Genomic DNA, 14,150 nt, shown 5'->3' with positions numbered 1-14,150 from the left:
CATTGTTTATAAATGAACTAGGTTAGTGGAATGAAAATGCTGTATTTTGGCTAAAAACTACAAAATTGAGTAACTTTAAACCTCACTTCAAGTGGAAGAGTTATGTGTGTACTTAGTTGAAACCAACAGAGCTTAAAATGCTGTGCACTTTCATTCTTGCCTGCTTTATGGTGTCTTGTGTGTTTTGCATTCTACACAGGCAGAACAATTCTAAAATTGGGGAAGATTCTGTGGTGGTGGAGCTGCTGCTTCCCAAGCCCTGCTTTTCACTCTAGCTAGATGGAAGTGGGGTGGGATGCAGCACTTTCTCACTTAAAAGAGGGCAATTAACTACACGAGCTGCAAGTCTGGTATAATTCTTTGCCCCTTTATCACAGTATGCTAAGACCCTTCATCTAAACCCCCTCAACTGCCCCTCCCTAACTTCCTTGTCCAAGAGTAAATCCTTACATAGCGATTCATTTCAAAAATGACACATCTTTGGTTTAGGGTTTTTAAAATGCTGTATTGCTTTTGTGTGACAAATAAATAACCATATAAAGTCATAATATTAACAAAACGAAGTAATTATTGACCATACGTCTTAAGAACCAAATAAAACCTGGCCAACAAATATCACTTGAAAAACAAGCATGCATTTAAACAAAACTTTAAACAAATACAAACATTGGGAGACTTCAGACTGGTAATTTGGGAAATTAGGTAACATTTGTCTCAAGTGGACACTCTTCACACTGAGTCAGACATCTGTAATAACATGAATGTGAAATAATTCAAGCAGGAAGAGTAGCTGGATTAAAAAACAAGAATAGCGAGTCAGTTGATTGTGATAGTACTGAGAGAATTCATTTCCAGGCCCTTGGTGTGATGTACCAGTGCCACCTAAAGTAAATGTTGCCATCCTGGACTATCTTTCCCTCTCTCCTTTTTCTCTCCAGGTCTGAATATTTTAGTTGATTCCTGCAGACCAACCACTTGGGGTGTATTATATCCAAAGTTTCCCTTGACTTCAAGAAAAGTGCTAGCTCTGGTACAGCTGCAAATGTACCTGAAAGAGATGATAAAATGCACACAATCCCAATCACATTTTCCTCACCAGAAATCTATGCATTTTTTTCCTAATTTGTATTCAGCTGTAATTGTAGAAATACCCCACCCCAAGTCCTTTGAGGCTAAATACTGGAGTGCAGGCATACCCCAGGAGCATGGCCAGTGGCGAGGGATGAGGGGAACTGTATTCCAACAACACTTGCATAGCTTCACATTGGCTACCCTTGCTGTAAGAGTAGCAATGGCAGGCAATGGCTGCTTATCTACATTTTTTACTCAATTTAACCCAGGAACCTCCAGGTTTGAAAACCACTTCAGGGTGGCAGGCTGCTGTGGCTTGCAAGAGAGAAACAAGCCACAGTTCCTAGTTCAGAAGTAACACAAAACCAACCCTTTTCTTGTCCTGCTTGCACTAGGAGTGAAGCAAGAGCAATTGGGCATTTACCAGCATGCTACTAATGCTCAGTAAACCTTCCTCCCATCTGGTGAATATGTCTCTGCCTCAGTCACACATACACAAACACCTTCTTCCCAGACACACACACACACACACACACACACACACACACACACGATCTGAGCACTCTTCCTCCTCCCCCCGCCCCTTTCCAAGGGGCAGGGAAGGAAGGTTCAAATCCCCTCTGGGCCATGAAGCTCACTGGGTGATCACGACCCCTTCCTCTCTCTGCCTAACCTACCTCATAGGGTTGTTGTGGGGATGAAATGAGTAAAGGGAGAACTGTACGCTATCAAGCTCCTTGGAAGAAAGTAGGTGAATATAAATGGGAGTAAATATAATAATAATAAACTGCCAGGCGCGCACACACACACATACAGGAGGTGTGAGCTAGGATGAAAAGTAACTCATTCGGCACCAGAATGTCGCTCAATCACTCTTGGAGGATGAATAATAATAATAGTAGTAGTAGTAGTAGTTATTCTTTATACTTTGAATCCACCTTAGTCTTACTCAGACCCACTAAAGATCACAAACTTAGCCCTGTTCATTTCAATGGGTTTACTTTGAGTAAAAGTTACTAGGATACAAAACGGTGACCATGATGCCCACAGAACTAAACTCTCCCTTCCAACTCTCCATCCGCCTCCTTTTCCTTCCCCGACCCCAGGGGGCCTTCCTTCTCCTAAACACCCAGACAAGGTATGACCATTCCGGATAGTGGGATTTCAGAGTTTGCTTTTCAGATGCGCTTAACAAACAGGCGGCCTGGGGTGGTGGGGATAGAAAGAGGAAGAATACTTACGGTACCACCAGGTTGGAACCTTTGCTGCTGAAAGAGAAAACGAGAGAGAGAGAGAATAATATTCCCCTTCCCACCTTTTTATTTTTTAAGTTTTAGGATAGGCTGGCTTCGTTTTGAAGTTGCTTGCCTTCTTCCCGGCCGAATTCCGGATGCAGCTGTAGACGGACGTGTAGCCCTTGTTGGTTAAAGGGCAGAACTTCCTCGTGTGCGCCCGATCCTGAGATGCCCCGCACTGAGGGCAAGTGTAATTTCTCAGGATCGGGCACTGCACCCTCCCTGCTGAGTCCTTCAGCGCGTGCGACGCGTAGATGGCCCTCGACTCGCCGTTGTGCTTGCAGAAGGCGCAGTGGCGCGCCGGCCTGCTGACCCCGGCAGGGGGCGCCTCCTTGCGCGGCGGCGGCGGCGCCTGGTCCGCGAAAGCCCCCGGCCAGCTGCTCCTCGCGCTCCGCCAGCGCATCTCTTGCACCACGCGCGCCAGCTGGAAATAGTCCCTCCACAATTGGAAAGCCGCCATGATCGCCGCAGCCTGAGCTGGTCGCCCGAGCCCTGGGCGCTCCTAAATGCAGCCATGTGCCGTTGTGGCTTCCGCCCAGAGCCAATAGCCTGGGAAGCTCTTCCCACTGCCCCCCACCGTCAAGGAGCCTGGAGCCAAGAAGTCTGGCTCGCCCCACGGCCCCCCACCCCGCCGCTTGTGGGTCGCCATCCTGGCAAAGTTGAGGGCGTGGCTGCGAAGCTGCAGAAAAGTGTCTCTCGCCGAATGTTAAACGAACTGCAAAGAAGACTATGAATTGAAAGTGGAGACAAGAGATGTATGTACCTTTCCCGTCTCTTTGTTTGCTTCGTAACACAGATAAACGTAAGAAGAACTTAATGAATTGGGGGGGGAGGGAGGGAGGGAGAGAGAGAATCGCCAACTAAGAAGCGCAGCCTTTGGCTTCAAGAGTTGCTTCTTTATTGCAAGTTGTAAGCGTCTGTGCGTCTCTCTCTCTCTCTCTCTCTCTCTCTCTCTCTCTCTCTCACACACACACACACACAGAGTGCCGGATTTACCCATAAACTAAACAAGCTCTAGCTTAGGGCCCCACTCTCTCCCCCCCAAAAAAAAAATTAAAGGGGAAAAAACTGGATGTACTTTGATAAAATACATATTGTGTTCTGTGCAAATGGCTTTAGGTCCATAAGTTAAAGGTAAAGGGACCCCTGACCATTAGGTCCAGTTGTGGCCGACTCTGGGGTTGCGGCGCTCATCTTGCTTTATTGGCCAAGGGAGCTGGTGTACAACTTCCGGGTCATTTGGCCAGCATGACTAAGCCACTTCTGGCGAACCAGAGCAGCGCACGGAAATGCCGTTTACCTTCCCGCTGGAGCGGTACCTATTTATCTACTTGCACTTTGACGTGCTTTTGAACTGCTAGGTTGGCAGGAGCAGGGACCGAGCAATGGGAGCTCACCCCATGGATTTGAACTGCCAACCTTCCAATCGGCGAGCCCAAGGCTCTTCGGTTTAGACCACAGCGTCACCCTTGCATAGCTTGTCAAAATCATTTCTCCTGCACATTCCCCCTCTTACCTTAATGTTGTTGTTTAGTTGTTTAGTCGTGTCCGACTCTTCGTGACCCCATGGACCAGAGCACGCCAGGCACTCCTGTCTTCCACTGCCTCCCACAGCTTGGTCAGACTCATGTTTGTAGCTTCGAGAACGCTATCCAACTATCTCATCCTCGTCCCCTTCTCCTTGTGCCCTCCATCTTTCCCAACATCAGGGTCTTTTCCAGGGAGTCTTCTCTTCTCATGAGGTGGCCAAAGTATTGGAGCCTCAGCTTCACGATCTGTCCTTCCAGTGAGCACCCAGGGCTGATTTCCTTAAGAATGGATACATTTGATCTTCTTGCAGTCCATGGGACTCTCAAGAGTCTCCTCCAGCACCATAATTCAAAAGCATCAATTCTTCGGCGATCAGCCTTCTTTATGGTCCAGCTCTCAGTTCCATACATCACTACTGGGAAAACCATGGCTTTAACTATACAGACCTTTGTTGGTAAGGTGATGTCTCTGCTTTTTAAGATGCTGTCTAGGTTTGCCATCGCCTTTCTCCCAAGGAGCAGGCGTCTTTTAATTTTGTGACTGCTGTCACCATCTGCAGTGATCCTTACCTTAATACCACATGCCAATTTATTATTAATAGCTTCATCCTCTTTTTTTAAGCCATCCAAATTGCTGGCTATGCCATGCTAACTGCTGGCGCTCAGTCAGGGTAATAAGCTGCCCTTTCAACAGCAAAGGAAAACACAGCAGTGCACAGCTGCATTGCATTCAGGTCTGGTTGGTGGCAAAGCACAATAAAAGCATCCACATTGGAAGGCGAATGGTTTGGCTCTGTGCCAGAAACTAAGCAGACTAGCAATTACCTTTTTTTTTTTTTGTGCCACCATGAATATACTGTACACGAGGTTAGTCAGGTCCTGACCATTTTAGCTGCACTTTGTTATCATTGGCACCAACCGAGTTTAATTCAGTCCTTATTAAATTTCCAGAAAATTACAATGTTAGCTTAACTGTATTGAAGTTTGGATTCAACCTGTAGCATCTGGCGGGTTTTTAGAAGCAAATGAAATAAAATGAGGGCATAATTTATGATCCTGTCACTTAAGGAGCTTAAATGCAACAGCAGGGAAGAGATTGTGACAGGGTGGGGAGGGGGAAGCAAGGGGTTAATGTGAGCAGATGCAGTTGCAGGAACTTTTAAGGTTACCAATGTAAACTGACCTGTCCTGTACACAGTACACTGTAAACTGTACTGTTCAAATATAATAATGGTGCAATTCATCTTTTAAATTTATACAATTATTACCATAACATTAATGTGGGGCACAAGCTAGCCAAAATTTAGCATTTTAAAAGTACACTTTATTGAAATACGTAGAAGTGGCTTAATCAAGTGCTGAAAAGTTATGAGACCTCCTGCCTGAACCTAATCTGAGCTGAGTGGAATTAATTCCTTTTATTTATGTATGTATTCCTTATTTAAAATGTTGAATTATAACCAAAAAGGCAGACAAATTAACAAGGTGTGTGATCTTATATCTCGAATTATACAGAACAGTGCAGGGCTGCTAATATCATGTATTGTGCATTATTTTGATTGGTGCGGGTTGCAACAGAGTGGAATTAATTCTCCAGAGAGTGTGTTGGGTTTGCAACCTTCACAAAGACTTAACGTTTGACTGGATCCTGAGCCTGTTTTTTCTGTGCAAGGAGCCTCAGATTTTAGTTTTAAGGCACAGCTAAAGTGGCGCTGTGGTCTAAACCACTGAGCCTCTTGGGCTTGCCGATCGGAAGGTCAGCAGTTCGAATCTCCCTGACGGGGTGAGGTCCCGTTGCTAGGAGCCAACCTAGCAGTTCGAAAGCACGCCAAAAAGTGCAAGTAGATAAATAGGTACCACTCTGGCGGGATGGTAAATGGCATTTCCGTGTGCTGCTCTGGTTTCGCCAGAAGCGGCTTAGTCATGCTGGCCACATGACCCACAAAAACGCCCGAAAAACATCGGGAGCGCCGCAACCCCAGAGTCATTCGCGACTGGACTTAACCGTCAGGGGTCCTTTACCTTTACCTTAAAGTTAAAGGGTCTTGGTTGTAAGCTGCAGTCGTAAGATCTTTGTTGTCAAAAGAAAAGGGGGGTGTAGAATTTTGTACACTGAAAAGCAGCTTCAGATGCTCATCAGCATTTTCTTGGCTCATGGAATTCCCTTCTTACGGGAATACTTTCACTAATTGTACAATGCTGAGTGAAGGAGAATGCCTGTTTCTTCTCTCCCACAGCAAGGGCAAGGAGCCTTTTCTACAATGATTTCACTAAAATGTAGCAAAGCTGGAATGCTCACACACCTCAGAACTGAGCGGGGGCATGAAAACTGTAATTTTCAAAATTACAGCCAGAATTTTCATTGGAGTGTTTATATTAAAATAACAATTGCTCCCCCCCCCCCGATTCTCTTGATATGTTGCTTTATACTGTTCATTAATAAATGAGTTTGGATTTTATTGTTTAATATTATAGATATGCAAATAACTGAGCAGGAACCATTTGTAGGAGGGGGTGGAATTACAGGATTAAGGACATGCAAATTGCCTATACTTTAACACAGGACATTTGAGACGGCTCAGGGAACACCACAAAGGCAAAAATGGGAAGGGGTTTTGTGTGTGTGTGTGTGTTTTTGTCTGTCTGTTTAAATGGAAAACTACCCCGAAGTGCCATATCTGCCAAATCAGGAGACACTCAGAGGTCCACGGGCCAGGAGTTAGTCACCCAGCACTAAATGAATGGTCAATACACATTTATTTGTTTATTCAAACTACAATGTGGAGAACTTGGCCAATAACACTTTCAGCAAATACACTGAGAGGTGAGTGGTGGTGGCAGCAGGGGGGGAGCTCCTGTATGAATAAACCTGGGGGTCTTATAGGAAATGTGCTAAAAACAGCAAATACAAGGAAATCAAGTGGGGAAATTGAATATCATGGTTCAGGAAAGCTTTTTACCAGGTTAACTGGGTTCAAATCCATTTGTGAAATGGAGCAGTGAAATGTATGAACCACAGAGACGGGTTCCTTTTGTTATTGAATAGTTATTGTAAGAGTACTCCATTGGGGTATTCTGATTTTTATTTCCCCCCCGCTTGCCCCTTGCTTTGTGTAACATATTGCCCAGTGAAGAGCTCTGGAGAACCAGGAAGCTTGCTGTGCCTTTGTGAGATTTTTGGTCTGTTCCATACCTCATATTATGTTCGCTTCATGTTACGTTTCTTTTAGGTTACGCCCCGCGGCGACCTGGAAGTACTGGAACAGGTTACTTCCGGGTTTCGCCGCTTGCGCAGATGCCCAAAATGACATCACACACATGCGCAGAAGCGGTGAATCACAACCCGCGCTTGCGCAGACACGCCGCTGCGGATTGCGTTCTTTTCATGTTGCAAACGGGCCTCCAGAAAGGATCCTGTTCGCAACCAGAGGTACCACTGTATTGCATCACTCCAAATAGTGGTGGGGGAGAGGTGCCCTCCAGACACTGCCATTATTGCTCCTTACCTGCATGATGATTGGGGTAGGCAACCTAAGGCCCGGGGGCCGGATACAGCCCAATCGCCTTCTCAATCCAGTCCGCGGACGGTCCGGGAATCAGCTTGTTTTTACATGAGTAGAATGTGTCCTTTTGTTTAAAATGCATCTCTGGGTTATTTGTGGGGCATAGGAATTTGTTGCTGACCCCTGGGGAAGGTGGTGGCAACTGGGCACTGTCCCTGCCCTGGCAAAAGCACCCAATTGGCAGCAGCTGTCCTGCTGGTACAATTATGCCGTGTGGCCTTTCCTTGCCCCAGCACTATCCAGGTAAGCCGCAGTAATATTTATATCCCACCTTTCACTTAAATGTCACAATGCCACGTACAATGATACCAAATATGTGGATGGCATCGGGGGGGGGTGTCTAACTAGCAATAGTACCCTCCCACCGCCCAAAGGCCTGGTGCAACCAAGAGTGTTCTAAGCTGGCTTGCCTTGTACTAGTTTTTTTTTAGCGGGGAGCATAACCCCAGCCAGAACAAGTTATGAACCTAGGATGGGAAGCCCAGAAACCACTAATCCACAGTTCCTCTGTTCTCTACACTGCTATAAGAGGTATAATCAACCGCACCAAATGCTTTTTTCTTTTTTAGTGTTGCTCTTCTTGCAGTGTACACAGATCTATTTGCAGGATACTATGCATGAAGTGGGCTCACTCATAGAATCATGGGACCGTTGAGTTGGAAGGCGGCACAAGATCCATCTAGTCCAACCCCTGCAATCAGTGTCAGAAACAGAGATATGGAAGCTAGGAGCTAAATGGCACCTTAAACCCAGGTTATGGGCGCAACAACAGAATGTCTAGGTGCACTTCTTTATAACAAGAATTCAAAGCTGAAAATGAACGAACTGCAGCTAACATATTATGTTCATTTTTCACATGGTCCAGTCCCCAGGGGTCAGCAACCTTTTTCAGCCATGGGCCGGTCCACCGTCCCTCAGACCATGTGGTGGGCCAGACTATATTTTGAAAAACAAAAATGAATGAATTCCTATGCCCCACAAATAACCCAGAGATGCATTTTAAATAAAAGGACACATTCTGCTCATGTAAAAACATGCTGATTCCTGGACCTTTAGCGGGCTGGATTGAGAAGCCGATTGGGCTGCATCCGGCCCTCGGGCCTTAGGTTGCCTACCCCGGTCTAGTCCTTCCCTTGCCCACCCCCCTAATATTCTTAATATTACAACTGAGCTATTTGCTGTATTATGTCTCAGTAAATCTCCAAAACATGCAAAATTGTTGGTAGAGCCATAGGGATCCGTTAGGGAAGAAAGTGAAACAACCAAAGCCACAATATGGTGCTATATTTACTAGTATAACTAAAAAGGTTACAAATAGTTAAGATTTGTCCATGTCTTCAAGCTGGACAAAGCCAAGATGGTTGTGGAGGTGTTATGTACTGAGTTGAATAGGATCCAAACTGCAGCAGTCTGATTGGTCCTAGAACAATAGGATCCAAAAGGCAGCAGTCTGATTGGTCCTAGAACAATAGGATTCAGAATGCAGCAGTCTGATTGGTCCTAGAACAATGCAGCAGTATGATTGGTTGGCAGGAACCACCCAATCATGCTCCAGATAGAAGTGAATCCACAACCTGATTGGCTTACAGTAGAATTCCGGAATTAGCCAATCATGTGCAGCCCATTGTGTAAATAATGTATATAAAGCAGATACTTTGAGGGGACATTCATTCATTCCTCCTCACCACTATGAGCTGAATAAAGAGCATGAAATCACTTTGCGACTCTGAGTATATTTTACTGGCGACGAAGGTGGGATCCCGCTGAGCTGACTGCCACACACAGCACCGCAGCACCGCCACCTGCCGCACCGCTGCCTCGCACCGTGTATCCAGGCTTCAGCTCCGGGACACAAGGAACTCAGAATGGCAACTGACAGCAGCTTCTCGCCATTCAACCCAGCATCTGGAGACTGGGAAGCGTACGCCTCCCGTTTCACCTTCCTCCTAGAAGCCAAAGGGGTCACCAATGAAGAAGACGCCAAGAAGAGGGCAATATTCTTCAGCGTCTGCGGAGAGGAGACGTTTGAAATCGCCCGGGCTCTCCTTGCGCCTGAAGACGTTGCTACTGTTCCATACAAAACAATAATGGAACAGCTGAAGGGGCACTTTTCGCCACAGCCCTCAGTGGTGGCTCGTCGAAATGCCTTCTATGCAAAGCGGCAAGCCCCTGGGGAAACCATAACTGGGTTTGTGACCTCTCTCCGCCAAGCTGCCCGGTTCTGCAACTTCTCAGAGCTGGAGAACATGCTTCGTGACCGCCTCGTCGGTGGCCTGAAGGATGAGAAGCTGCAACGACGCCTCTACGCTAAGAAGGACCTAACGTTCCAGGTCGCTCTGGAGGAGGCCCTGGCAACGGAAGCTGCCGAGAGGTCGACGCAAGAGGCACGGCTGAGCCAGCCGTCCCAACCGAGGGTCCACCACAAAGACCTCACCGATGACTCAGGATCTGACAAGGAGGAGGTGCACCGAGTACAGCAGCGCACTCAAGCAGCCCACATACCACAGCTGCCTCGACGAGAAGGAGGGAACTGCGCAAGCTGCGGGGCGGGGAAAGTCACGAGAGGAGGACCTGCCGTTTCCGCAACGCAGAGTGCAGGCAGTGCAGAAAATTGGGACACATCGCCCGGGTGTGTCGAGCTCGGCCCACCCGACGCCAGGCATCAGATGACCAATCCAAGAGCCCCAGGTCCCGGGGCCCAACGCACCAAGGCAACTCGACGGAGCTCACGGACTTCCAGGTATACCAGTTGCCCCACCCCAACGTAGAGAAAATTTATGTAGAGGTACAGATAGAGGGGGCCCCATGCCGCATGGAGCTTGACACAGGTTCAACTCTATCCATAATCTCGGCAAGGACCTTAAGGAAACTGTGTCCTACTGGGGGTCCCAAACTCAGGCCGGCCCCATTCACCCTCCGGGACTTCCAGAAACGTAAGGTCCCCACAATGGGGGTGGGGACCTTCAGGGTGCAATACCGGGGGCGGACGCGGCAACTGGACTTGCTTGTGGTCAAGGGCCCCTACATTAGCTTACTGGGATTGGCATGGTTTGGACCACTGGGGCTAGCCGTCACCGGGGTGAACCACACAAGCTTACAAGTGGACGTGGACGCCATATGCAAGGAATTTCTGGGGGTTTTCAATGGGAAATTGGGACAGTATACGGGCCCCCCCATTGCTCTACAGCTTGACCCCGCAGTACGACCAGTCAGGCTCAAGGCCCGCCGGGTCCCATTCGCTCTGAAACCCCGTATAGACGAGGAATTGGACCGACTCGTGGAGCAAGGAGTGCTGGAGCTGGTGCCTAATGCCCCCTGGGAAACCCCAATCGTCACACCCGTCAAGCCTAATGGTTCGGTCCGCATCTGCGCAGACTACAAATGTACCATAAACAAGGCCCTCACGGCCCATGCATACCCAGTGCCAGTGGTCAGCCATGTCCTTGCCACCCTGGCTGGGTCGAAAATTTTTGGCAAGCTGGACTTGGCCCAAGCATATCAACGGCTGCCAGTAGATGAGGCCACAGCAGAGGCACAGACGATTGTGACGCACAGAGGAGCGTTCAGGGTAAAGCGGCTGCAATTCGGTGTCAGCGTGGCACCAGGCATATTCCAGAATCTAATGGACTCTCTCCTTAAAGGGATTCCTGGTGTCACCCCCTTCTTCGATGATGTGTTGATTGCCGGGCCCACACCAGAGGAGTTTGAGGACCGCCTCCGCACCGTTCTGCACCGTTTCCAGACGGCGGGTCTCAAGGTGAAGCGGGAAAAAATGTCTACTAGGAGTGCCTCAGGTGGACTTTCTGGGATTTATGGTGGACGCAGAAGGGGTCCACCCGACTGGGGACAAGGTACGGGCCATTTGTGATGCCCCAGCGCCCAAGAACAAGACTGAACTTCAGGCCTTCTTGGGACTATTGAACTTTTACCATTCCTTCCTTCCCCACAAGGCGGCGGTAGCGGAGCCCCTACACAGACTCCTGGACAAGCGGGCCCCTTGGGTGTGGGGCCAGCGCCAGGAGGCCGCATTCCAGGCAGTCAAGGACTTGCTGGTCTCAAACTCGGTCTTGGCACACTTCGACGAGAGGCTGCCAGTGGTGCTAGCATGCGACGCCTCGCCCTATGGCATTGGCGCTGTTCTGGGACACCAACTCCCGGATGGAAGAGAGGTACCGGTGGCATACTTTTCCCAGACACTCAACGCAACCGAGCAGAACTACTCGCAAATCGACAAGGAGGGTCTGGCAATCGTGAAGGGAGTAAAAAAATTCCATGATTTCTTGTACGGGCGGCCCTTCACCGTGGTGACTGACCACAAGCCGTTGCTTGGCTTGTTTGCCCCCGAAAAGCAGACCCCCCAAGTGCTGTCTCCTCGCGTCCTCAGGTGGTCAATTTTCCTTGCCAGCTACCAGTATGCACTGATTCACCGCCCTGGGAAGGCGATGGGCCATGCAGATGCCCTCAGCAGGCTACCACTACTGGAAACAGGCCCTGACCCAGCACCTGCACAAGAGGTTATGAGCCTGGAGCTGCTTCCTGACCGCCCCATTCAGGCACAAGAAGTTGCACACCATTCCAAGAAAGATAGGGTCATCTCCCGGGTCCTGGACTGGGTGTGGAGGGGATGGCCCAGCAGCCCCGGGCCTGAATTCGCCGGCTACACAACCCGCAGACATGAACTGTTGGCCCACAAGGGGTGCCTGTTATGGGGAAGCAGGGTCGTTGTTCCCCAGCCCCTCCGCAAAAGGGTCCTCACAGCCCTACACGAGACACACCCAGGGGTAGTAAGAATGAAGGCCCTTGCCAGGAGTTATGTGTGGTGGCCGGGGATCGACGGAGAGATAGAGGCCTGGGTCAAACACTGCCAGGCCTGCCAAGAATCCCGCCCAGAACCCCCAAGGGCCCCAGTCCAGTCCTGGGAGTCCGCCCGAGCACCATGCTCACGCCTGCATGTGGACTTCGCTGGCCCCTTTCAGGGGAAAACATTCTTCATAGTGGTGGACTCCTACACCAAATGGCTGGAAGTCGCACTGGTACCATCCACTTCTACGTCCGCAGCCATCCGGGTACTACGCAGGCTGTTTGCAACCCACGGGCTCCCTGACACTCTCGTTTCAGACAACGGGACTGCATTTACGTCAGGAGAATTCCTTCACAGCGCAGAACGACATCCGCCACATCCGTTCGGCGCCATTCCACCCTGCCACCAATGGCCAAGCAGAACGCATGGTGCGGACCACCAAGGACACCCTTCGCCGCATGATGCAAGGGGATTGGGAGTACCGCCTTGCCACATTCCTCCTAGCACAGCACAGCACCCCCAGCTCAACAACTGGCCGGAGCCCCGCTGAACTACTAATGGGTCGGCGCCTTGCAATCAGATTGGACCGCCTTCACCCCGATAGAGCTCAGGATGAGGTAGTGGTGGGGGAAGGCAGGAACCCCCGGACCTTCGAGGCCCAGGACCCAGTGTACGCAAAGAATTTTGGGGCAGGCCCTGCATGGGTACCCGCCACAGTCACCAGGGTCACTGGCCCCGTGTCGTACGAGGTGCTAACAGATGGGGGGCAATGCTGGCGCCGCCACTGTGACCAGATACGGCGACGATTTCCGGGAGAAAACCAGGAGGAGGAGGACAGGTCAGGGAACAGTGGGGCAGTGAGGCCCATAGAGCAGCAGGGGCAAGCAGGAGAGGCAGAATCAATAAATACAGAGGGGACCCGTGAGGCCGAAAGGACACCGGAACCAGAACCACGACTGAGCGAGCCGGTTGCGCCAGACCAAACAGCCCTATCACAGCCAGCATCCTTGGAACACGAGCCAGAACCTGAACCCCGGACCAGGGAACACCCCAGGCCGCAACGCACACGTAGGCCGCCGGCGTACCTCGAGGACTATGAATGCGACCTCCCGGGCAGGACTGGAACTTAGAGGGGAGGGGTGTTATGTACTGAGTTGAATAGGATCCAAACTGCAGCAGTCTGATTGGTCCTAGAACAATAGGATCCAAAAGGCAGCAGTCTGATTGGTCCTAGAACAATAGGATTCAGAATGCAGCAGTCTGATTGGTCCTAGAACAATGCAGCAGTATGATTGGTTGGCAGGAACCACCCAATCATGCTCCAGATAGAAGTGAATCCACAACCTGATTGGCTTACAGTAGAATTCCGGAATTAGCCAATCATGTGCAGCCCATTGTGTAAATAATGTATATAAAGCAGATACTTTGAGGGGACTTTCATTCATTCCTCCTCACCACTATGAGCTGAATAAAGAGCATGAAATCACTTTGCGACTCTGAGTATATTTTAGGAGGACAGAGGACATGGGGTGAAATCTGGGCATAGTGGTAAGACCCCAAATTGTGGTATGGTATTTGCAACCTTTTTTTAAGTCTACAAAGGTAAAGCACTTTGTAAGAGTCTTAAAATGTGATGTGCAGGAAGTGTTGTATCCAAGGTGTATAACAGATTCTGTGTCCCAGGAAAGGCAGAGCAAATCTGTAGCCTCGCTACAAATCGTAAGACTTGTCGTCTTTTCTTCTTTTAACTCCTCCTCCCAGCTTTTTTTGTCGTTGCTTTTAATATCCAGTCTGAAATAGAGTTCTGGAGAATTCAAAAGCTCCCTTGCTATCTCTATACAACTGGCTTGTTGTAACAAACCCATTGCTTATTGCAGCTTCACAATAAATC

General features: G+C 49.3%; 1 protein-coding gene across 3 annotated transcripts; it reads right to left on the bottom strand.

Annotated features, from left to right (window-relative positions):
* Positions 1–29: 29 nt before the first annotated feature.
* Positions 30–3,190, bottom strand: NANOS3 (nanos C2HC-type zinc finger 3). Of its 3 annotated transcripts, none has more exons than XR_014543057.1 (2): positions 2,313–3,190; positions 30–1,048 (listed from the first exon to the last, which is right to left on the bottom strand). XR_014543057.1 is itself a non-coding variant. In XM_083594170.1 (2 exons), exon 1 carries the CDS (start codon positions 2,824–2,826, stop codon positions 2,398–2,400), a length of 429 nt encoding a protein of 142 aa, XP_083450296.1. In that variant the 5' UTR covers positions 2,827–3,190; the 3' UTR covers positions 30–1,048; positions 2,387–2,397. The 3 variants fall into 3 exon arrangements, 1 of the variants encoding a protein (XP_083450296.1); XR_014543058.1 differs by having other exon boundaries at positions 2,318–3,190; XM_083594170.1 differs by having other exon boundaries at positions 2,387–3,190.
* Positions 3,191–14,150: the final 10,960 nt, after the last annotated feature.

The sequence above is a fragment of the Podarcis filfolensis genome, assembly GCF_964270895.1.
Source record: "Podarcis filfolensis genome assembly, chromosome: 17".
In the NCBI taxonomy this organism is placed as follows: Eukaryota; Metazoa; Chordata; class Lepidosauria; order Squamata; family Lacertidae; genus Podarcis; species Podarcis filfolensis.
The sequence above is the reverse complement of the archived record's forward strand: the minus strand, read 5'-3'. Positions and strand labels throughout refer to the sequence as shown.

What these genes read in the sequence shown, in the direction of transcription:
- NANOS3 (XM_083594170.1), bottom strand. Translation starts at nt 2,826, where the DNA reads ATGGCGGCTTTCCAATTGTGGAGGGACTATTTCCAGCTGGCGCGCGTG.